At 36.4% G+C, this 24,038-nt stretch overlaps 1 protein-coding gene across 2 annotated transcripts in view; it reads right to left on the bottom strand.

The window, feature by feature from the left end:
• The window catches only part of SNX9 (sorting nexin 9), a 117,445-nt gene that overhangs the window by 31,073 nt on the left and 62,334 nt on the right, over positions 1-24,038 (bottom strand). The window contains exons 5-10 of one of the 2 annotated variants that reach the window (XM_051998003.1): positions 14,226-14,315; positions 7,575-7,740; positions 5,895-6,051; positions 4,613-4,697; positions 3,166-3,291; positions 2,953-3,070 (exon numbers count right to left, since the gene is read on the bottom strand). In XM_051998003.1, coding sequence (XP_051853963.1) covers positions 2,953-3,070; positions 3,166-3,291; positions 4,613-4,697; positions 5,895-6,051; positions 7,575-7,740; positions 14,226-14,315 — 742 coding nt within the window. The remainder of the gene's footprint in view (positions 1-2,952; positions 3,071-3,165; positions 3,292-4,612; positions 4,698-5,894; positions 6,052-7,574; positions 7,741-14,225; positions 14,316-24,038) is intronic. The other variant, XM_051998004.1, reaches the window with a different exon arrangement.

The following is a 24,038-nucleotide window of genomic DNA, read 5'->3' as shown; positions in this document are numbered from 1 at the left end:
GCAGCTTTGAATTATGCTTTGAAAATATAACTCAAAGCATTTTTTTTTTAAATGGCACCTTAAGATTCTTTGACGTCAAGAGGGCTCCTTTTAAATGTTAAATGCTCTGAGAGTCATGCCACCAGATTATGAGTTACACACTTAAATGCAACAATGTCTATGTACCTTCTCTTAGTAGCCTGTACAAAATATTTCATGACATCCTTCATCTCCTTGTGGAGGGGGTCCAAAAAATAGTGCCGGGTCAGTGTAAACCTCACAAAAGCAAAACAAAACTGCTTAAATAACAGCAAGAGTATTTTCCTTGTAGAGAGATTTAAGGAAGCAATATCACTTTCTTTAAGGTTTTAAATAACTTAGGAGTTCAACATGGAGTCATTAGGATGGAAAGCAGCAAAGAAATAATCCGTTTATCTAATCATTAGCAGAAGATTAATATCCATTTTGTAACAAAAAATTGCCCTACTCACAACTCATTTTCCTGGAAGAGTATGTCTCAACTATGACATAACTTTTTGTTCTGTAGCATTTTAAAGTAAGACTCTACATTCAGCAACAGGTAACTTCTATTTCTCCTATTTTCAAAGAATCTCATTTAATCATCTCAGAAAACAAATGAACACTTGGCACAACCAAGGAACAAAAATGCTTCATTCACAATATCTCGTAAAAGAACTCAATCTCAAAACAAGCAAAAAATTAATTCCAATCAGTATCAGTTGAGTTCTTCGTAGATTCATTCTGAAATGTACAGAAATGCTACTTCATCATCTTTGTTGCCACCAACTGTGTGTTCAAGTGTTTAAATGATAACAGCATTTTCATATAATAATGCTATGGGGATTCTGGGCAGGAGGCTAACACGGGAGGAGAGGGAAGAGAAAGTCACTTCCGGACTTTTCAGTTTCCTCGGCATGTATCCCGGTCAGTGAATCAATGCCCATCTTTCTTTAGAGAAAGGGACTCTTGCTTTCAAGTGGCACACTGCTGGCTGCTGGCTGGCTGGCTGCCTGTCTTAAAAACTGAGTCACAACTGAGTCACAGCATTAGGAGGGCTGGGATGAAGGAGCTCACCCTGCATTAAAAACATCATTCACTGGGCATGAAATAACTGTTCTATTTTAAATAAATGATTCCTGATAAACTCAGAATTACATTAAAAAAAACTCCACCCTATAGATAAAGTTAGCTCAGTAAATCCTTTTACTTGTGTGTGTATGTGTGTGTGTGATAGAATTCTCCAGAACAAAGGAATTCAAACAAATCTATGTATTAAAATGAAATTAACTTAAATATATAAAATGGTTTTTAAAAAAAGTTAAGGTGGGCTTTATTTGTGTGGGGGATAAAGAATAAAAATTTCAATTAAAAAATTAGACTGAAAAGCTAAAAAATGTTCTTCAAAGTGGGGCACAACTATTACCATTTTAGAGAGAGCCATTATTTTCTACTCAAGGGAATTCTTGACTAGTTGAAAAAATGTTTTTATATAAGAGTAGTTAAAATACTTTTCATGGGTTTTTGCAACTTGTTGATGAAAGGGATATTGAAGAATCACTATTATAATGATTATGTGTTACAATGTTTTTTACACACACACAGAGACAATAGTTATGTTATGTGAAAAAATACCATAAAGCCATTTTAAGAAAGTATAAAATTAAAGATACATAATTATAAAAATTTAAAGAATACCTTTCTGAGTTACTGAACTCCCCCACTTCCTCTTCTCTTTTGTTGAGAGGATCTCACATGTTGTGCACAGACCAGTAAACTTAGTGCCACGGCATATAGATTTAAATCTAGACTGTCAGTTAGTACTTTGTAAGCACAGATGGGTCACCTGACTTCTCTAGACCTTAATTTCCTTATCCCTAAAATGGAATGAATTATCGCTCTACCTACCTATCTACCTTACCAGGTGATTAGAGAAAAGTGCTCTGTTAACCTTAAATCCCGTGGTAAATGTGAACTGTTTTTATTATCTCCTTCCTTTTTAAAGGGAGATACCAATAGGATCACATAATAAAAGCTATACAACTGTAAAAACAACTTCATATACACATTAACATTAAGCCTGCTGGCCTCTGCATCTTTTAAGATATGTATATATTTTTGCTTCACTAAAACTCCTTTAAAGAGCTTGAGAAAGATCAGAAGAGAATCTCAGAGCTTCCAGGAAGCTTTAAAATAAAAACAGTAATGATGACAATAAATTTCCCATTAATAATTTCTTCCAAATCACAGATTCCAGATTGAAGGCTACTATAATTATGTTGTACTACTATGTCACAATAGTAGGGAAAATTCAAATGATATCTCTATTTGGAATAACAATAATGACAATGATGATAATAGTAATAACACCAATAAGAACAATGATAACAGCTAAGATTTATATGATATTTACTATATGTCAGTCAGTGTGCTAAGTATTTTACAAATATTATTTCATTTTATCCTCACAATAACCCTGGGAGGGAGATGACATTATTATCCCCATTTTACAATTAAGTCCAGAGTCAAACGGAAGTCAGGTGACTTGTCTGGAGACCCCAGCCAGTAAGCATCTGAGGCAGGATTCCTGACTCTGGGCCCCCAGCTTTATTATGCATGATGGCACCAGCTAGCCGCTAAGGGTATTCTTGTGATTCACCTGCTACCTTTTTCAAAGCATCCAGGGATGGTTATACAGCAGGATCAATCCTTCTTTGTTTAAGCCAGGGGTCCTCAAACTATGGCCTGCAGGCCAGATGCGGCAGCTGAGGACAATGATTCCCCTCACCCAAGGCTATGAAGTTTATTTAAAGACCCACAAAACAAAAGTTTTTGTTTTTACTATAGTCTGGCCTCCAGCAGTCTGAGGGACAGTGAACTGGCCCCCGATTTAAAAAGTTTGAGGATCCCTGAGCCATTCTACAATCTCTGGGCTCAGGTCTGCAACCCACTCACCTGTAACTTGCTTGTCTGGGAGGGAAGGGATTGGAATGGCTGACCCAAACTTAACCAGAAGACGCTCATAGAGCCAGTCAAAGTGCTTATACCTGTGGTTGACAGATCGATTAGTGTTCTGTAAAATAAGCAAAGAGAAAATAAAGAGCATTACCACATATACAAAGAGAGTTGAAATGATGAATCTGCACACAGGCATCCTGAGGCACTTACAGTGGCTGTCAACTGATACTCAATGTAACTCTTCAGACCATACATCTTGGAGCCTTTTCTGGGATCTGCTACAACACAGTCAAAGGTGGATGTGGGATAAACCCACATTGGACCATAATCTCCAACCTGCAGGCAGAATAAATAATTATTTCCATTACAGAAGCATAGAGATCCTACTTAGAATAATTAGTCAATGGTTAAAGATTTTCTTTTTAGGAGAAGAAACTCTGTTCAAGTAAAAATCTCCTTGCTACATCTCCTGGAGGTAACATACACACATCTTGGGTCAGATTTTTTTTCTCCATTACAAACCATATTCAATGTTTTATTTATGAATATAAATTTGTTTTTACTCTGAATTCCACATAAGTTTAGTTTAAAAGGTTTTAAATTTTCTAAGTTTATCTTCATTAATTTGGGTGACTTTAAAATAAATGTTCTTACCTTGAACTTGTATGACATAATTAGGGAGGCCTTTGGCATATCACTGGAGATGGTAACAGATTTTTTTAGTGGGTCAATGAGGGCAAATCCTAGTTTTTTAGTTTTAGGAATGGCATACTGTTGAGGCATCTTAGCCTCATTTTCCCTCTGAAAGTGTGCAGAATCTCAAAACTTATCAAAAGATTATGGGTACACATAATGAAGAATATATATTCTTTAACTTTTCCTCTTTCACCAAGATCTTGTGATATAGAATGAAATAAGATAAAGGGTGCTCTCTACCTAAACTTGTGGGCTTGTGATTATTGTGATATGGGCTTCTTCAGTAATCATACCAATATAGGATAGGTGATCAGGGACAGCATAAATCATATTCCTGAAATATATTTATTTTGGGACACAAAGTTGGGATGTCTTGATCTGGATGGCATTTTTATCCATCATCATAATTTGTGGATGAAATTAATGTTTTTTGTGGGTTATGCAAACATTAAATGAAGGGCACAATTCTTCTCAAACTAATATCCTCAATGGTATCTTTAAATACTAGTTTTTTTTTAATTTGTTCATGCCTTATCTTCATGTTACAGATGGCTTAATGGTAAAAAACCAGATTACTATAGATAATGGAGAAGGTGCTGTGTGTTCATACTGCATGTTTACTTTTCTAGGCTATAAACTCAAGCATAAAAATTAAGTTTATCAACTCATCTTAAAGGTTTAATAAAAAGGATTTTCCAAAGTGATCTACACTCTTCTACTTACAAGATGTGTGTATGTTACTTTAAAAGAGAAAGAAAAAAAATCTAAATAATACAGATGAAAGCACCAATAATACTAATTATCTCTAGCATTCTTAAATTATAAAGGATAATGTCAGTTATTTAGAGTATGTATATCTTAGGCCTTTCACAAAGGAAACATAATTCTCTCAGTACTAAAGTTATTGTAAAAGCATATTATTTAGGGAAAAAAAACCATAAGATAATAAACAAAAACTTACAATGATGGAAATTTTCTCTTTGGGTTTTGCTAGCTGCTTTGCCAATAAGTACTGTTCCATTCCAGGTTTTGCAAATCCAGGAAATCTAATTACAGAAATAAATGCTATTGAGTTCCCCGATCTCTCCTTATAATAATTTAAATCCTCCCATTCCTGTTTGCTTTTTTAGAAACACTTTTCACCTTGTTCTGTCTTTCAAATGCATGCACTAGAAACAGTGGTAAGTGAAACCTAATCTAATCAGATTGCTCACTTGCCAATTAGTCATTTAATCAAGCTACAGCTTACTAAGAAAATGGTTTTATTCCAGAGAGGGCTATATTTGCAGGGGCACTGTTTATCTTAAATCTACATAATTCTATCATCCAGTAAAGGACAACAGGACAACTTGGAAAATTTTATTCATGTAAAAAAACTTCTAGAAGTTTTGAGTTGGCTTCATATGGAGGTGTAATTAATAGGAAATGAGACTGATCATTTTATTTATGATCAGTCTCATTTCCTATTAATTACACCTCCAATCCAAGCATTCAAGGATTCATACCTTTCAACAAGTGTTCTTAAAATTGACATTTGGGAATGGTGTGGGGTATAAATCACTCCAAAGATAATGCCATTACTCAAAACATCTTTGGAAAGCTTCTTCTTTGCAACTGTCCTCTTCAGAAGCAGCCCCAAAAGAAATCAGTCTCCTTCCCTGGTAGTTTCATTTTTGACCAAAGCAGTATCACTTAGCTCAATTACCCATTTTACCGCCCCACCCTTCTCTAAGTGACATTTGGTTGCTTCCATAAATTAAATTTGCCTTCAGTTGCTTTGCCTCCATTGAACAAGTTTTATTGATTATTTACTTTTAAAAATGTCAGTAAAACAAAAGGGGAATTGAGCCTGATGTGCTATGTAGTTTCTTCATCTGACATCATGAGGAAAAGCTTGATATCAATGAGTTTTTTCAAAAATATCTCTCAATATTCTAGTGATTCAGAGGACAGCCTCATAGAGAGGGTCAGACTCAGCCTGAAGGGACCTTACAGTCCCTAACGCCCTGGCTCTCCCGAGAAGGAGATGGAGTTCAGAGGTTAAACGGCTTACCCTGGGTTACTCAGCTAGTGTGTGAGGGAGAACTCGAGCCTGGCTCTTCTGACTGCAGACTCAGTGCTCTGTATGCTAGGCTGCCTCTCTAATGGCGCCCTACAAAGTAGAGGCTGACACACCCTTAGGGGCTAAAAACTCCCAAGCTAACATTCAACAGGAAAAGAGTGAAGACTTTTTTTGACTTTACTTGTTAAGTGGAATCTTCATGGAAGCCCCACCAGCACGAGCGTTGCCTCGATGGGCCCCTCCGGTCTCAGAAGTCTCCACGTCCTTAAAATAAGTAGGAGGTGACGATTTGGGGTCGTCCCAGTCTTCATCCCAGTCATCATCATCCCCGGCAGCAGCTGCAGGAACAGAAGAGAAAGGAAAGAGATCGTCCTCCCCCACATTCAGGGCCAGGGCCAAGAGCCACTACAAGGAAATGGAGCCCCAGAACGCTGAGGAAGAGCCAAGTCTTTCCAAGCTCTGGTCTCATCGCAGACAGCCCGGCCCGGCTTTCTCCTCCCTTGGCTCCAGGAGGCCGAGGTCTCAGCACCAGGGATGGGACCTGGCCCAAGGTCTCCCACTCTGGTCTCGTGCCTGGGTGTCCCCGAACCACAACGTTCAACTTAGCGTGATGCTACTGACGAATCCCCCCAGGGAGGGCCGGACCCCAAGGAGGGCAGAGCACAGATGCCAGAATGTAAGAGACCCTCTTCTACAGGGGGCAGCCCGGGGGGTGGAGGTCTGTGACCACCACTGACTGAAGAGATTTGGGGTAATGAGCCAGGGCAGGGAGGTCACAGATGTTTTAGAGGTGGCGGGCTGGCTCTGGGGGTGGAGGGATGGCCTTGAGAGACTTCCGCCCTGTACCAAATGGGGATAATGGCAGCTTCCTCCTAGACACAAGGTTTGGAAAGGGCTGAGCACAGAGCCGGGTTCCCAGTGGGCACTATCTAAGTTCTGGTTCTGCGACCCTCCCCCCCGGCTGTCGAGGTAAGGGCCCCTGCTCACAGGCCTGATGTGATTCTGGGGAAGATTAAGCCCGGAGCAGCAGAGCTTGTGGGGTCAGGAAGGTGCAAAGCTCCCAGGGAGAGGGTGAACACGAGCTTTCTCTGTCCTAGGCCAGTGGGCTTGGGGGCCAGGGGCCACTTGTCCTCTGCCCTGAGTAGGGGAGATCCCGGCCCTTATGGAGGTTTTACTCAGTGACTTCTGCTGCTAAGAGCTCTAAGGAGCTCTCCAATGTCAGGGTTCAGTCTCTGCCCTGACCCAGCCAGTCTGTGAGGTTGGACGGGGTGGGGTGGGGAGGGAGGTATCCAGGCCCTCTGCCTTTCTACAAGGAAACTAAGATTTAGAGAAGCAAAGGCAAAGAACTCCCCCAGACCACGAGTTCCCACAGCCACCAGCCTGGATTTTGCAGCCTTCTCGTCCACAGCGTTTCTGCTTTAAGGCCGCTGTGCCCAAGAACCCAAGCACACCTGCCTGGTACAGACCCCGAAGGGTCATAGGGCCAGTTTTCAATTACCTCTTGCTAAGCCAGGCAGGGGCTGGCGCAAATCATGCCAACCCAGAGCCAAGGAGGGACAAGCCACAAATGAGCCCGAGCCCATTTTTGCTGCAGTCCTAGTGTGAGTGCTGGGCCCAAATCAGCAGTAAAGGAGGGGCAACATTTTCAGGTGTCACAAGAGAGACGAGCCCTTTGAGGATAACTGACGTTTGTCTATCTGTACTTTGAAAAGAATGTCAACCACCAATATCTGGTGAAATCAGAACAAAAAATGGCTTATAGATCCAGTAAAATAATCACTAGTGAGTTTCACATTCTTAAACATTTCTATGTACCGTGAATGACAGAGTTCCTTTAAGGCTCAGGGAGCCCTTCTCTCACCTGGTCCGTGGTAGGCCTGTGGATGACCAAAGGCGGCGTCCCAGTTGTTGGAAGTGTTTTTCTGAGCGGAGGCACCTTCTGGTTTAGTTCCCCAGCCATCTGTGCTTTCCCAGTTCCCAGATTTACCAGCATTCCAATTGGACCAAGCGTCATTAGCACTATTCACCTACATAGTAAAGGGGAAGGAAAGAAAAAGAATGTTTATGATTCCAGGTGGAAAACTCTTAAGACTAAAATATAGCAGTTATGGCATTTGAATACACAAGTGATAGTGTGAATCATCAAGACTTAACTTTTTATTTAAAAAGAGAGGGTTGCAAAAAAAATTCTGGCTGGAGCTAATGTCTAACCCACTCAAGGTTGCTGAGATGAATCTTTTGTATTTCAATCATATAGAAATAGAGAACTAATATCAGATTTCCATTTTTAAAATGATAAAATTTTATCTTTGAATGCACGGTTTTACATTAAATGTATTCAGGTGGACATTTAAAAAACAGCAAACCTGATGCCCATGTTTTTCTTTTCTTAAGGACAAAATTTTACATTTGAATGTATAATTTTGCTCTAATATTTTTAGGTATGCTTCAACCTCCCTCCCCCTTCTCCCAAAGCAATCCTAACTACCTTTTGACAAAATCTCCAGTGGTTTTACTGTAAGTTAAATATTAATAATAGAAAGACATCTTATTCGCATGAGCTCAGAGGGAAATACTTATCCGATAATAGGCTTCCAAAAACTGGCTAAACATTTAACAGCAGAGCTATCAGGCTAAAGGACTAATAATCCATGGCTCATTTAGGAATGGAGCAAGCTATACTTAAATAAAGAAATAAAGCCCCCAGGTTTGGTAAAACTGAATAAAATCCACTCTGGGAACCACCAAAAGTCCCCAATGTTTGCTGAAATCTTCTCCTTTCAATGCTCAGAATTAGTGCTATCGTCCCTCCTTGAGGCTATTCTTGATTCCTCTTAAGATGTCTCACTTCCATTCAAATGATAGATCTTTTTTCTTTCCTCCTGAGAGCACTTTGCACTTCTCCCAATAAGCTTATTACTTTCTATAACAATAAGTGAAGGAAAGGAAAAATTAGCTATCAGTGGTATCAAGGAACAATCTGGTGAAAACTAGCCCTGATATATATCCCCTGAACTAATCCAAATCTTGGGGGTAGAAGTAGGGAAAGAAGGGGGAAGCCAGGAAATACTCTAACAAGGATATAAATATATCTTCAGCAGTATGCATCTACCTTCCAGAATCACTCTTTTTAATCACTTACAACCACATATTGTTAGTCAGTTATCACATGCCTATGTCATCAAAATGGACTAAGATTGCTGGGGAGGAACAACCCCTTTCTCTTTGTGTTCTCTTCTGCATTTAGAAAAGCTTTAGTCTTTCTCTCTGTGAGGGCACTCAAACTAATACAAATAGTTTTTGACTTGCATTTATTCAAATTTATAGTGGTTCATACTGGTTGTTAAGGTTGTGGCAATGATATTTGTATTATTAGTTAGGGCACTTAAAGGAAGCAGTGCAAAGCTGGGCTACTTCCTGGCCCTTAAGACACCATTTTCTCCTCAGCTCAGGGCCTTGGAACTCCCCCTGCCTAATTCACCCCTTTCCCAGAGGCCTTTGGCTGTTCACTTATTTACCCAATTTGGCTGTTGACTTATTTACCCAATGCTCCTTCCCTTTTCTACAAAACCTGTTTCCTAGAGACACCAAAAAATTTAATTTAAATGTTATGTAATTATTCTAATACCTTCCTTGATTGATATATGCTCCAATTTCTATTACATATAAGATTCAATGTATAATTTATATCTTATTTAGTAACTGATATCAAGGCTAGGAGATGCGCACGTGCAAACATTATCTCTGACAGATGCCTACTGCCAAGGCATTTAGCCCTTGTGAACTTGAGGCAGAACTCTGAAACTAAATATTACAAGAAGGTTTGGGTTCTATACTGGTCAGGATAAACCAAGGATCTTTGGTTAACAGATAAATAATTAAATATAGTAGCTGCTGTCATTACTAAAAATAACCAAAAAAAAAACCCCAAACAACACAAAACATATGTTGAAAGGACCATAACCCTTTCTTGGTTTCCATTTACAGTGCCTGTGGTCACATGAAAAGTAAGCATCAGAAGCTTTCAAGGATTGGCAAAAGGTCTTGATTAGGGTGTTAAAACTGTCCTAGAAGCAGTCTCTATTGGTCATTACAGAAAAGTAATCCTAAATTTAGCATTATTGCTATATTTCCAACTTTTGGTGACTACTCATTTGGATTTTTTTGGCAAAGATAACACAGTGGTTTGCCATTTTCTTCTTCAACTCATTTTACAGATGAGAAAATTGAAGCAAAGTGTTGTTAAGCGACCTGCACAGGTAAGATACCTTATATTGTCTGAGGTCAGATTTGAACTCATGAAGATGAGACTCCCAATTCCAAGCTCTATTTACTGTGGCACCTGGCTACCTTGCCTTTATCAAATCTGAATCCTACTGAACTTTAAAAAAAAGGAAAAAAAAAAAAGATTCCAGGAGATTTTATTATGACCATTTGAAACACTGAAGACATCTTATGAAACACAATTCCCCTCTTAGAGGTAGTTTTGGAATGTGTAGACGGAGGTTCAGGTCTCCTCATTTAAGTAAAATCAAAGGGTTAGACCAATTAATCTTTGAGGTATTTTAGTTTTAAACTGGAGAGAGGAAGAGGAAGAAGAAGGGTCTCAGAAATTGTAAAGGTGTAATTGTAAAAAAAAAGAGCATCAATGAACCTTTTTTTTTGATAAAGGTAATAAGCAATAAATTCCACCCCAACCCCTTTTCTTCCTAAAAATCTAGCTGAGAAGACAATGTGAGGCTTTAAAAATCCTAGTTTAGTAACTACATAGTTGACTGTTCTTGTGTGTCTATGAGCTATGTAAAAGGTAATCAATGAGACCAAATTACTAAGAATGCCACCCAAAGGGCAATGAACATGTGTGCTCACGCATAGAATGGACTGTATTTATTGTTAAAGTCTACCATCTGCTGTAGGCAATGACTGTAGCCAATCTTTGTACCATTAGTAAAAATCTGATCTAAGTTTGGATATCATCTTTGTGATTATTCTTGAGAAAATGCATTTAATAATTCACATCTTAGTTTCTTGAACCAAAGAACTGGGCAAGATTGTAACTAACACATTTGAAAAGGGCTTTTCAACTAATTAGCCACTATAAAACATTTCAAAATGCTAATTGCAATAGAACAATGGTTGCATTTCCATCATATTTAAAGGACAACTGGGGCTCCTTTCTTTTAGATAATTTAGCATTTATAGATCCAGCTTCTCTAGATCTGTACACAAACAGTAGCTTATTTCAAATTTGCTGACTCCAAATTCATTTAAAGTAGACTTCTATTAAAATTCCCATTAACCTTTTCCTTCTGAACATAAAAGTAGTAGATTAATATTCTTGCTATATTATCTTGAAGTGACTTTTGACACAAAACCTTTGTTTTTTAATTTTTGAGGCCTCTTAATGAGTAATTATCTACTTTAAACAGCTCCTGCTCATAATGAGTTATTTATGAATGATTCCCCACAGTAGAAGAAATGTGTTAGTAATGAAAACAGTCTTCTTTCCTACATCTAGTTTAATAATTCACAAGTCCACTCAAAACCTTGGTGGTGGCAAGAGGTTAGAAAAGAAAAAATTCCAACAGAAAAATGGTTTTCTTTAATAAATTCGTCCAAAGATAATACTCCTATTGACATCTCCTAATTGTTAATTCCACAACATTATACGTATTACTTAGAGCATTATATTTTGTAGTCAAACCCCAGATGCTGAAAATTTCATGATGAATGACTCCTTTATGTGGGAAGTAAAGGTTTTCCTTTTACTAGAGGACAAGGATACTTGAAATGAAAACTAGTACAGTGTATGCATCTTGTAGCTGAATAAAGATTTGCCAAGTGAATGAATCATTGAGTTAGTTCTGTAAACTTGGGCAAGAAATTTAACTTCTCTGGCTATTGGGTCCTTACAGTTTCCTTATTTATTTAGACAAATGGAATGGAACTAGATGCCTTTAAAGCTCTTACATTTGTTTCCATGAAAACAGATACTTAGAAAGTCCCAAACAACATCATAGTGAAGTTTAGAAAACTCACATGAAAACTTCTTGCTAGTTTATACTTAGGAATATTAGCAAGCCCAGCCCACTTTCCCTTCCAATTCAACAGGAGGATGACCTCTTGTACAAAGAAAGCTTTCAAAGGGGATTTTGAAAGTGAACTGTAATGAATCATTGAACATTAAAGATGTTAGGACCTTAGAGGTATAATCTCTTTATCTGTAACATGAGAGAATTGGATTAAGAGATCTAAAGAGGCTAAAGAACTTGCTCAAAGTCATAGAGCTAGTTAATGCAGAGCTGGGCCTCTAAATTCAGCGGGCTTTTGACTCTAACCCCAGTGTTCAGTGGACTAGAGATGATCTGTTTAGGCCACTTTCTCATTTTGCCTGAACTAGTTTTTACTAATAAAAACAGAGAAAGTGTCTTTATTATTAATCTCTGTAACCCCATAGCACTTATCCTAGAGCATGTTATACAGAGTAGACTTTCAAAGAAAATGGCAAGACAAGAAAATGAAAACTGAAGGAAAAGAAAAGAAAAAGAAAGAGGAAAGGTAAGTTGGTATGAAATTAGGACATCAACTATGTTATCTTTTTTTTTAATCAGTCTTATCTCATTAAAAAGTCCTAACAGTCCTACTATTAAGAAAGAGAGGTCCTTTAATAAAAAAAATTCTGATATTTTAATTTGGAAGAAAATGTTACAGCTGATTCAATTTCAAGGAACCCTAATTCCTGGCCCCAAAGATACAAGCTTTCCATCACTGAAAAGTTTATGTAATTCATTGTTAGAAACATTACATTAGGCTTATAAAATTTTGTTTTCATTCCCTTTTACTTCATGAAGAAAAATCCTAACTAGATAACTGATCTCTAGAAGTACTATCTTCATTCTACATCTTAAGAAATCTATTTTCTATTTTATTGTGAAAGATCAAAATCTGCTTGCATACTCAAGGTTTTTAAGCCTCCCTCCCATGGTTTTTATAAGGAAGGGAGAAAAATAAAATTAGTCTATTTTATGATTCCTGGAATGTTAATTTTTCTTGTTCTGTTAGAATGACCAAGAAATGGTTGGAAGGGCTATGAGATGATGGTCATCAGAGCTGTAAGGAAGAAAGGCACATAACGTGTGGGAGGAAATCAAGGAGAGGGGTATGTGTGTATGTGTGTGAAAGAGAGAAAGAGAGAGAGAGAGAGAGAGAGAGAGAGAGAGAGAGAGAGAGAGAGAGAGAGAGATCAATTATCAAAACATAGAATACAATTTTAAAATGATGACTTTAAAATGCTATGCAATTTTCAAATAACATTTTAACTTTTAATAGCATTTTTTAAGCAAATAAACTAATTTGCAAGAATAATGGCAAACTGGTAAATGCTACCATATGTCCTGATTACCACTAAAAATAAAGAAATAAATATAAATATAAGAAATAAATGCCCTCCCCCAATGTCTGTGATTCTTCCAGTAATGCACTGTAGTGTGTGATGGTCTCTTTTTCCACATAGTCCAAAAGAGCTCCACTACCCACTTCACTTTAAGCTAGTGTCTGAGACTGGATTTGAACTCACAAAAGTAAGCTTTTCTGATTCCAGGCCGGCACACTATCTACTGTCTACCCAGTTGCCCTGTGAAAGACAGGGGAGTTGCAGCAGCAACGCTGGATCGATCCAAAGAAGAGATAGAGGGGCAATGGCAGAGAAGGAAGAAGCAGTGGAAAGATCTTAATTTTTTCTTCTCTTGAGAGAGGGCACCCCTGCTAGGTGACAGGAGGTCTGGTTCTTCTACTAAGACAGCAGGAAGAAATCCTGCAAGGATTAGGGAGCTAAATGGTGTGGTAAGAAGAAAATGGAACTCGGAGACACAGGACCCAAGTTCCAATCTCTGCTCAGCCACTTGCTCCTTTCACGGTCTTGGCAAGTCTCTTTTCATTCCTGGGCCGTCTCATTTTGAAATATTCTAAAAACAACATTCAGCCCATGAGTTTTCTCCCTTTCCTGAACTTTGGCTTAGTTCATTTCCCTTCAGGATATGTCTTCTCTACTTGACTATGATATATTTGAAATTTACTATTAGAAGTTGTTAAAAGTTGAATCCTTCAGGCACAGGAGTCATTTTTTGAGCCAATTCTCCTTTTGATGAACACACCAATTTCACTGTCTGTGAGCAGCCATTCCTGATTATGATCAATATATGTTTGAGTTTCTTATGCTTAATACATTGACATGACTGTGAGAGATGTTGGTTTCAATCTGAAGACACTACTGCCAAATCTAAGAGATCCCCATCTGAGAATACTCTTACACAACATGTTCCCTTTCCCCTCCCCAAGTATGTTTCCACAAGGCCATATTCAAACTACATGAAAAAAAGACTTTTAAGATATTCTGCATCCTCTATTTCCACATGTCATAAACTGCAATGCTCTTTCCAGAGAGAATCACTTTATTTTGGGAAAGCTGTCTGTTAAATTGTAGCTTTCCCTTGCATTCAAGATGTTCTTTTACCTCATTTATAGAAGAAGGAGAAGGAGTAGAAGATGAAAGTGGCGACTGGTTGAGGCTTTCGATGTAGCCAATCTGAGCCAAAATATCCCCCTTAAAATAAAAATTGCTCTGTGAATAAAAATTAAAAGCACACCATCGCTTTTTAGCAGGAAAGAGCAAGGTCATGGCACAAAGAGCCACAGGGGCCGATTCCAGCATGCTTTTGTCCACAAACATGCAAGAAAAACCAGCTTATTTCCAAGGTACTGGCACAATATTATTTTTCAAAATCTGTAGTGCCACACTACAATACAATTATAGAAGCCTCCAAAACATGATAAGCAGCGGAGGAAAACCAATTTCATGCAAGTGAAACAAACAGTTCTGAAGGAAGAAATTAAGCCAGATTGAGAAAGCATCAGATTGGGAACTTCTGGCCTATGAGATGAGATAAAACTTCAGCACAGGAGGTATACTTTGCTCTATATGACTATAAACTTGATGTATAGAAATAAAGATTTCTTAAAAAATGGGGCACAATTCACTGTTTTCAAAAGACTCTTTGCTTTAAAGAATTATCATATGTGAAAAATACCAAGGCCCTCTAGAACATTTATGGTACAATTTATTTAATTAACTGAAGCAACTCTAATCTAATTTCTTTAAACAAAGAGCTAGTGCAAAAAAGATGTGGCAAATAGGTAAAAGGTAGGTAACCAAACTGATGACAATCATTTCCTAAAGTTTATAAAATGTGAAACCGGTCACTATAGCAAGTAGCTTAGAAGCTGCCTCAGACAGCAAATATTAGATCTCCTTTCCAAGTGGAAAGATGTAGCAGCCAAAAGCAATACTGGATTACAGCATAATTTAATTTGTCAGCTCTTTCCCAGGGAGATGCTATAGGATTATGAGTGAGAAGCAGTGGAGGGAAAGGATATTTATGAGGAATGGTAAGGTAGGGTGCTGGATTTGGATTTGCAGACTCAGGTTCAAATTTTGGCTCTGCTGTTTACTAAGTGTATGAATTTACACATGCTATCTCATTTCTTTTTTCTATTTTTGTTTTTTTTCTCTTTCCCATGGTTTTTCCCTTTCGCTCTGATTTTCCTTTTCCAATGTAATTCATAAAACAATGTGTATTAAAAATAAAGATTAAAAGAAAAGTATGAATTTAAGCAAGTTACTTTACATCTCATCTTTTCATTTGTAAAAAGGAGCTGGGTAATTTCACAAGTCCCTTCCAGCAAAGGGATTATAAAATCCTGAGAAATAAAAACAAAGTCATTTCAGGATGGAAAAAGTATTAACTGAGGGGAAGAGAGGATCAGGAAAGATTTCCCTTGCTTTCTGCTCCCTCAATTCATCACATATATAGATATGAAAAGGAAAAGAAAGGTGAAAGATGGGAGGCAGTATATTGAAATGGGGGGATAACATTTAGGTCAGTCTGGATGGAACAAACATTGCAGAGGGACAAAATGAAATATTTTAAGACTAGAAAGGAAGGTAGGTGCAAAATTACAGAGGATTTTGAACTCCAGACTGAGTTTATATTTTATCACAGAGGCAATAGGAAACCACTGACTTATTTTAGGAGTGTTATTTGGGCAGTTTTGTGGAAGACTGATTAGAGAGTGGATGACTGAAAACAAGAAGACAGATCAGGAAGCTACTACCACAATACATGGCAAGAAATGATGAGGGAGTGACCCAGAAACAAAGAGAATAGAAGCAGAAAATATCTTGAATGAGAAGAGTAGAATAAAAGTAAGAGAGAAGGAGGGAGAGAAGAAAAAATTGGTAACATCATTGCTGATGCTCTGAGTGTTAGTGACTAAAAGATACTCTGAGAGAAGTCCGTCTTAATGGGGAGGATGATGATACAGTAAAGAAGACTGAGAAGGATTAGTAAATTAAGCTGAACAAGACAGAACAGTGACACAGAAGCCAAGGGAGGTTGGTGTATAAGAGGAAGCAGGAGTGACAGTGTCAAAAGCTACAGGAAGTTGGAATAGGATGACTGAGAAAAAGTCATCTGATTTAGCAGTTTCTGGGAAGGAGCATTATCTTGAAAGGAGCAGTTTCAAGGAGTTAAAAGATACAGAACTGAAGACAAAGAACACATCAGTCCTTTTCTAAAACTCTGGTTGTTATAGGAGGAAAAGCTGTGTAAAAGCAATAGCTTGACAGAAAGAAAAATGCAATAAAAGTTTCTACAATGACCCATTAAAAATGAAGAAAAAACTCCAGAAATACAGCTCACTGAACAAACGATTCCATTTTCAAAATTTTAATTTACAATTTTTTTTTCAGAGTTACATTGCATAAAATGAAGGTCAGGTATAGAGTACAATGGCCATTTTCAGAGAATTACCTAAAAAAAAAAAAAAAAGCGGGCCATTTACATGCTTTTAAAAATAATCTAAAAGCTTTTTAAAGTATGTTTTAGTGTTATTTTTAGCATTTGTTGGGAAATTTGGGGAGAAGGAAATACCTGCTGTAGCAAAGTAGTTGGGAATTTCCTTTTTTAGTTACAGTACCTAGGGCACATGCAGGCTAAAAGCTTGATTTCTGGAGATCTTTCTTGTACTGACCTGACAAAGTTTAAAAACCAAAGGGTTGTCAATTCAAAAATCACAAAGGGCTTAGTTATTCTCTACCTCTATTCCCACTTACGCAAAATGTAAAACCTTTCAGTTGAAATTAGAATTGTGTAGGTTGAAAACAGAACAATCTTGGTACCAAATTCAACAAAAATAATAAAACATTTGTATACATGAACTTCATTGTTTGATCTTTTTGACTTCTAGATCAATTTAAATTTTATCTCTTTTGTGAAATAAAAGAAGAAAAGATGGAAATTTATGGATATTTGGAAGTTGATAATATTAATAAAGTACAAGACAAACACATTATGAGATAAGGAACAGGATACAAAGTCTCTAAGAAGGTTGGAAGAATAGACAGGATGAGAAGATATATTTGGATTATTGTTTTCAGAAACGTCTGTATGAGCTTTTTTTGTCTTTAAATTTTTTTTTTCATTCACTGAATTTTAAAGACTGGCTCTCCCTATCTATCTGGCCCAGGCTAAAAGTACAGGGCTGCTCATTGTGCCCCACAGAAAACCTCTAAAGCTCTGACCTGTTCTACTTCCAAGCTGGGCTGGCTATTCTCCACTTAGGAAACCTAGTGTCCTCTGTTTGGACTATATCATACAGCCAAAACGTGTTAAGTGTCTGAGGCTAAATTTGAACTCAGGTCCTCTTGACTTCAGGGTTGGTGCTCTATCCACACCATCACCTGGCTGCCCAACTATATCATTTTTTTAAAATAAGTTTTTATTGATAAATTTTCTCATCACCTACATTTCCTACTTCATTCTTTTGTCCCTTCCCAAAAGGCCATCATTTAATATATAAAAAAGAGGAAGAAAAAAGTTTAGCAAAACTAGTCAACTAGCTTTGCCAACATAGGATGTAGTAAACAGATGTGAAACTTTCCTTGTGATAAAGCCAACTTTAAAAATATATACACACACTTGTGTGTCACTTTAGTGACAATAAAAGCCCCCAAACTTTCCCTGCACTAGCACCCATCCCCTACCATCCCTACAAAAGCCTCTTTGCAGAGGCCTGACATATAGTCAGCTAATACCTCTAAATATGAATAAAATAAGGTGAATAAGTCATCTAAATGGGTCAAAGAATTCTTTAGAGATCATGCAGCCTAGATTTTCAGATTATTCCAAACTATAACTGCACATTATTTCACTTTTTAGAGTAAATTCTTGAACCTCTTTCCTATAATCAGAATCTTGGAGTTATAAGACAAAGCCTTCAGATATTTTTTTTTGTTTTTAAATAAATTTTTATTGATGTCTTTTGCTATTCCATACATCTCCTGTTAATCATATGGTCTTTTTGTAAGTATGAAAAGTTTGAGAAATTTGTTTTAGAAGTAGGGTGAGGATGTGTAGGTATTCATAGAAATACCAGTTCCTTTTATATAGTGCTTTGCAGCTTGCTCAGAAGAACTGATGTACAAAGGACAGGTATTATTATTCCTGTTTTTCAGATAAGGAAACTGAGAGGCAAACAGATTAAATGATCTACCCATAGTCATACAATAAGTGGTCAAAGTGGAATTTCAATTATGATTTTGGTCCTCAAAACCATTATGATGCTTAAGTAAAAGATAAAATGTTAACAGTTTTCATGAGAAAAAATTGCAATTAAGGTAATTATAGCAAATATTATGAAATTATGGTAAATTAAATTTTTCTTATTTTGTTTTGTTTTACAGAAGAAACATATCCAAGTTCACCTGCACATCACAGCCTACGAAACACCTTTTTCAATCAAACCTGAGTTGGAAATATAGGCAATGTAAAGAAAAAGATGACAGAATTTATTTTAATGTAATTTTTATTGATAACTTTTTTTAATTGCCTGTATTTCCCAAGAGAACCATCTCATGTATATTTTTTTTCTAAAAGAGAAAAAGAAAAACAGCAATATCAAATAATAAACACAGTGAAAAAAATGATAATATATGCATTTTCCCAGTCTGCAAAGGAAAGGTGTCATCTCATTTCTCTTCTTTGTGATTCTGCAATTTATTTTCAATTGGTTTTGTAATTGTTCTGTCCATTTACACTGTCGGAGTCAACATGTATTTTTTCCTTGGCTCTGCTTATTATTACTTTGCATAATTTTATTTCTTTTCTTGATTCTCTGTATTCATCATAGCATAGTGATATTCTTTTGCATTCATGCATTACATTTTTACCATTCCTCAATTAATGGTTATTTCCCTTGTTTCCAGTATTTTGCTATCACAAAAAAAAAAAGCTGCTATAAATATTTTGGAGCCTCTTTTTAACAATTACCTTCTTGACATATATGTTTAGCAACGGAATCTCAGGATCAAAAAGTTATAAAGAATGTATGCATTTTATTTGCAGAATTCCAAATTGCTTTCCAGAATGGTAGTATTGATTCAAAGCTCCACCAATAGCATGTACTAATGTGCCTATCTTTCCACAACCATTCCAACCTTAGTTATTCCCATCTTTTGTCATTTTTTACCAATTTGTTCGGCATAAGGTGAAGTCAGAGTTGTGACTTATGTTTCTTTTAGTAGTAGTAATTTGGAACATTCTTTCAAAGTTATTGATAGTTTGCATTTCTTGCATTTCTTCATTTGGGAACTGTTTGCTCATACTTTCTGAAAACAATTACTGGGTAATAGTTTTTGGTCTTATATATTTCTGGTAGCTGTCTATACATGTTAGATGCCAAATGCTTATCTAGTAAGTTTGATACTAAGATTTTATTTTTCATTTGAACACTTCCCTTCATATACTAGATTTGTTATTTTTGTTTATGCAAATGCAAAATTTCAAATAAAATTATTTATTCTGTCTTCTATTTCTTATGTGGTTAAGAATTAATTTCCAACTCAGAAGTGTGAAATGTATATGAAAGTATCTCTTATAATTTTTTTATACTATGATCAAGTTTTATATTCATTTTGAATCTATTATGAAAGATAGTATGAGATTGTCAATCTCAGCCTAATTTCAGTTACATTGTTTTCTCGTCTTCTCATTGGTTCTGATTAAATATGGAGGAAAGCAATGAGAAACATTGATGATGCAAAGAAAAATGTCAATTAAAACATTTTAAGATGTTTTAAAGTATTTAATAATGAACGTGGAATCAGGAAGCCTTGTATGCTTATACCTGGGTAAGTCATTTGAGCTTTAGACTTAAAATTGCTTTGGGGACTTCAGGTACATGTATTTAACTCTAGAGGTGATAACTAGAGTTGAATAAGCAAAAGAGTGATATGGCAGGGTTTTGGAAAATCCTTGCTGCAACTCAATGGAGGATTAATTTGGGTAGGGAAGAGACGCAAGTCAGGAAGAACGGAGGCTCTTGGGGTTGTGTGGCTGATGAGTGACAAAGACCTGAGCTGAGGTGCTGGCTATGTGAACAGTGAGAAGGGAAGTGAGTGGAGGAAAGAGATATCATGGATGGAAAGTCAGGAAGTCTTTTGCATCTGACCCAATACACAGGAAGGAAGGATGATGGTCACCCTGACAACAAAAGGGAAGCCCAGAAGTGGCCTTTGAGACCTGTTGGTCACACAGGCAGCTGGTGAGGTAGAACTAAAACTTAGGAGAAAGATTAGAAGCTGGGTATACAGAATTAGCAGTCATAAGCACAGGTATTATAATAATAATAACAACAACAACAACAATAGCTAGCATTTATATGATGTGCAAAAAAATATTTAAAAAATATTACTGAGGCAGCTAGGTGGTACAGTGGATAAAGTACCAGCCCTGAGATCAGGAGAACCCAAGTTCAAATCCAGTCTCAGACACTTACTAGCTGTGTGACCCTGAACAAGACACAACTCCCACTCCCTCCCAAAATTAAGAATAAACTAGGGTGGTATAAATCTGTAATAGGGAATACCAACCCTATATCCTGGGAATCTTAAAGAACAGTCCAACAATTGCAGTACACTAAATCCTTTGACAATTCAGATTCTGTGAATGCCCAACTACCTCAAATGAAGGTAGTCACCCAAAATAAAAGGGGGAAAATACCAAGCATAGTTATGTAACAGTAGTTTGGGAAGCTTATTCATTTTGAGGCAAAACATAAGCAGATTATAATTTGTCTGTCTGTACAGACTAAGGTACTATGACAATCAATGAAAAGCAATGTGCCCTCAGAGATCTGTCCTGGGAAGTAATCTCCCTGGAAGATTCTTTAGGTCTATATATTGTTAACGATGGAATTGTGTAGAATGGAGATGCTAAATGCCCCCCTTATCCTAACAGCCTCACTGCTGGAAATTTTACTTTCTCTTCACCATTTTTTCCTAGTGGAACAGAAACAACAAAATAAAATTGAGGTGACTAGGATTAGCCTTCACTTTTAAAAGCAGCAAAAACCAACAGAGTCGTGAAGAGAACTCTCTGTCATACAAACAACAAGCACGAGTTGGTACTGTTGGATTGCTATCTGCCTGAAATGCAGAAGTTAAACTCAAAGTGAGCTTACATTTTTTATGAACAGCTGGACCCAAGAGAAATACCAAAAAATAAACAAACTGCGTATAAATCCCCAAAGGGCCAAATGAAGAACAAAAAATTATGGGTGTTAACTCAGAAAGGCGAGGAACATGATTTCCATTTTGGTCAAATCCTTTTATAGCAAATGTAGGTAAAGAGGAAGATACTTTACAGCAAAGATTTTTAAACTCAATTAATGGCCTAATTTCTAGAACCCATATTTGGTATCACAAACTATTAGAACAACAACAAAAAAAACTATCAGGGCAACAAAAGTAGTTTAATTTTAATTCTAATTTTGGGGAGAACTTTGTATTCAAAACAAAGGACTTTTATATGTTAAATAAATTGTGTTGGTAAAGGACTAAACTAATAACATGATAAATACCATAATCCTCTTAATATCAGATTATAAGCTATAAATAGAGAATCCAGTTTAGAAACTACAAATCTTAGATAATAAACATATCTTCACATAGGCTCAAAATAAATAAGTGTTGATGATAACACTAGAAAAAGGAAAGGATGTGGTAAAGAAAAAGGATATGATGTAATCTTTCTCTTGTTCCATGGAAAAAGGCAGACAATGTCTCAAGCCAAGATGAATGGCCTTCTAAGAAATAAGTATATACTCACCATGCTGAAATTTATTGCTTATGGCCTATAGTTCCTCCTCCCTAAAATATTTCTTCAATCATATATCTAGAGCAAGGCCCTTTAAAAAAGCAATCTGCTAAGACTTTTTTCTTTAAGATTATGTTCAGGGGCAGCTAGGTGGAGCAGTGATAAGAGCACCAGCCTTGAAGTCAGGAGGATCCGAGTTCAAATTTGACGTCAGACACAACACTTCCTAGCTGTGTGACCCTGGGCAAGTTACTTAACCCCAATTGCTTCAGGGGGGAAAAAAAGAATTATGTTCAACAGGGAAGGGAGGGGGAAAAATTAGAAGGCAAGATTTTGTAAGGGTGAAAATTATTCATATATATTTTTAGAAAATAAAAAGCTTTAATTAAAAAAAAGATTATGTTCAACAACCTCTTAAATACAAATTAGTCATCTAAGTTTTAAAAATTGCGCTGAAAAACTGAGGGAGAGGAAAATGAAGAGAAATTCATGGTTTTCTTCATCTCTCAACATATTTAACAAAATGGTCAACTTTTCAATTGGAAGGATATACATCCCTAGTACATTTGGGAATATATAGAATCCAATTAGGTCACAAGTTGTAAAACTTTCCTAAATCATTAAAAGCTATTCTTCTTTAAACGAAGGCCATTCATGAACTGATGATGAGGGAAATGAGCAGGACCAGATGATCATTATATACTTCAACAACAACATTATATAATGACCAATTCTAATGGACCTGGCCCTCTTCAACAATGAGATGAACCAAATCAGTTCTAATGGAGCAGTAATGAACTGAACCACACCCAGGGAAAGAACTCTGGGAGATGACTATGAACCACTACATAGAATTCCCAATCGCTCTACCTTTGTCCACCTGCATTTTTGATTTCCTTCACAGGCTAATTGTACACTATTTCAAAGTCCGACTCTTTATATACAGCAAAATAACTGTTTGGACATGTATACATATATTGTATTTAACTTATACTTTAACAAATTTAACATGTATTGGTCAACCTGCCATCTGGGGGAAAGGGTGGGGGGAAGGGGTAGGGGGAAAGAGGGAAAAAATAGGAACAAAAGGATTTGCAACTGTCAATGCTGTAAAATTACCTATGCATATATCTTATAAATAAAAAGCTATAATAAGAAAAAAAAATAAACTAAGACCATTCAGTTACATTCAATCTGTGCTATACCAAAAAGTATCAATATTTCTATTTTGAACCTATTAGGCACAAAAACTGTTATAGATTCCTTCAAAGAAGTCACGATTTATATAGAAGAATTAATAAACCATCTGGAACATCAACAATTACAAAACTCATCTCTATGGTTATAGGGTAGGTTTTAGTTGGATGGGATGATGAGTTAAGTGAGGCGGCCCCCTCTAAATAAATAAATGAATGAATGAATAAATAAATAAATGCATTTTTTGTGGTTTCGTATCCCAGAGATTCAGCCTTAACAATAAAGAATTTCTTTTAAAGAGGGAAAAAATTAATAAAACTTGGTAACATCAAAAAAACTCTGATCCTGTATTCTAGTACTCCACATATTCCAATATCTGCAAGGGATTCTAATATCTGTGAGGTTTTGGCTCACATCTTTCCTTTGGAGGCCAAGCTTATTCTTTATAATTTCACTAAAATTTAGTTCTGAATATTCTATGGTTGTTATTCTTTTTGTTTCCATTGTTGTAGTCACTGTATATTTTGATTCCTAGCTCTGTTTTATTCATTTTGTATTAGCTCATGTCTTTCCACCTTTTCTGTTTTGATCATATCCAGCATCTCTTAAAGAGAGCACAATGATATTTCAATATACTCATGTACTGCAATTTGTTTAAGCATTTTCCAGTAAAAGAAGAATTTGTTTTCAGATACTGTCACAAAAAGTATGGATTTAATTATTTTAGTGTATATAGAGTCTTTGTTTTTAATCGATGACCTTGAAATTTCAGTTTCTTTATGAAATATGAATATGGCCCTTAATTCTCTGTGGTTTCCTCCTGAATATTAGAGTGATAGAAAGTTGGACTTAATATGCTAAGTAAGGATCATGGTTTTCTGACTACCTGCAAACACTAAACAGCTAATAGTACTCAA

Source organism: Antechinus flavipes, chromosome 4 (genome assembly GCF_016432865.1).
Source record: "Antechinus flavipes isolate AdamAnt ecotype Samford, QLD, Australia chromosome 4, AdamAnt_v2, whole genome shotgun sequence".
NCBI lineage: Eukaryota > Metazoa > Chordata > Mammalia > Dasyuromorphia > Dasyuridae > Antechinus > Antechinus flavipes.
The sequence above is the reverse complement of the archived record's forward strand: the minus strand, read 5'-3'. Positions and strand labels throughout refer to the sequence as shown.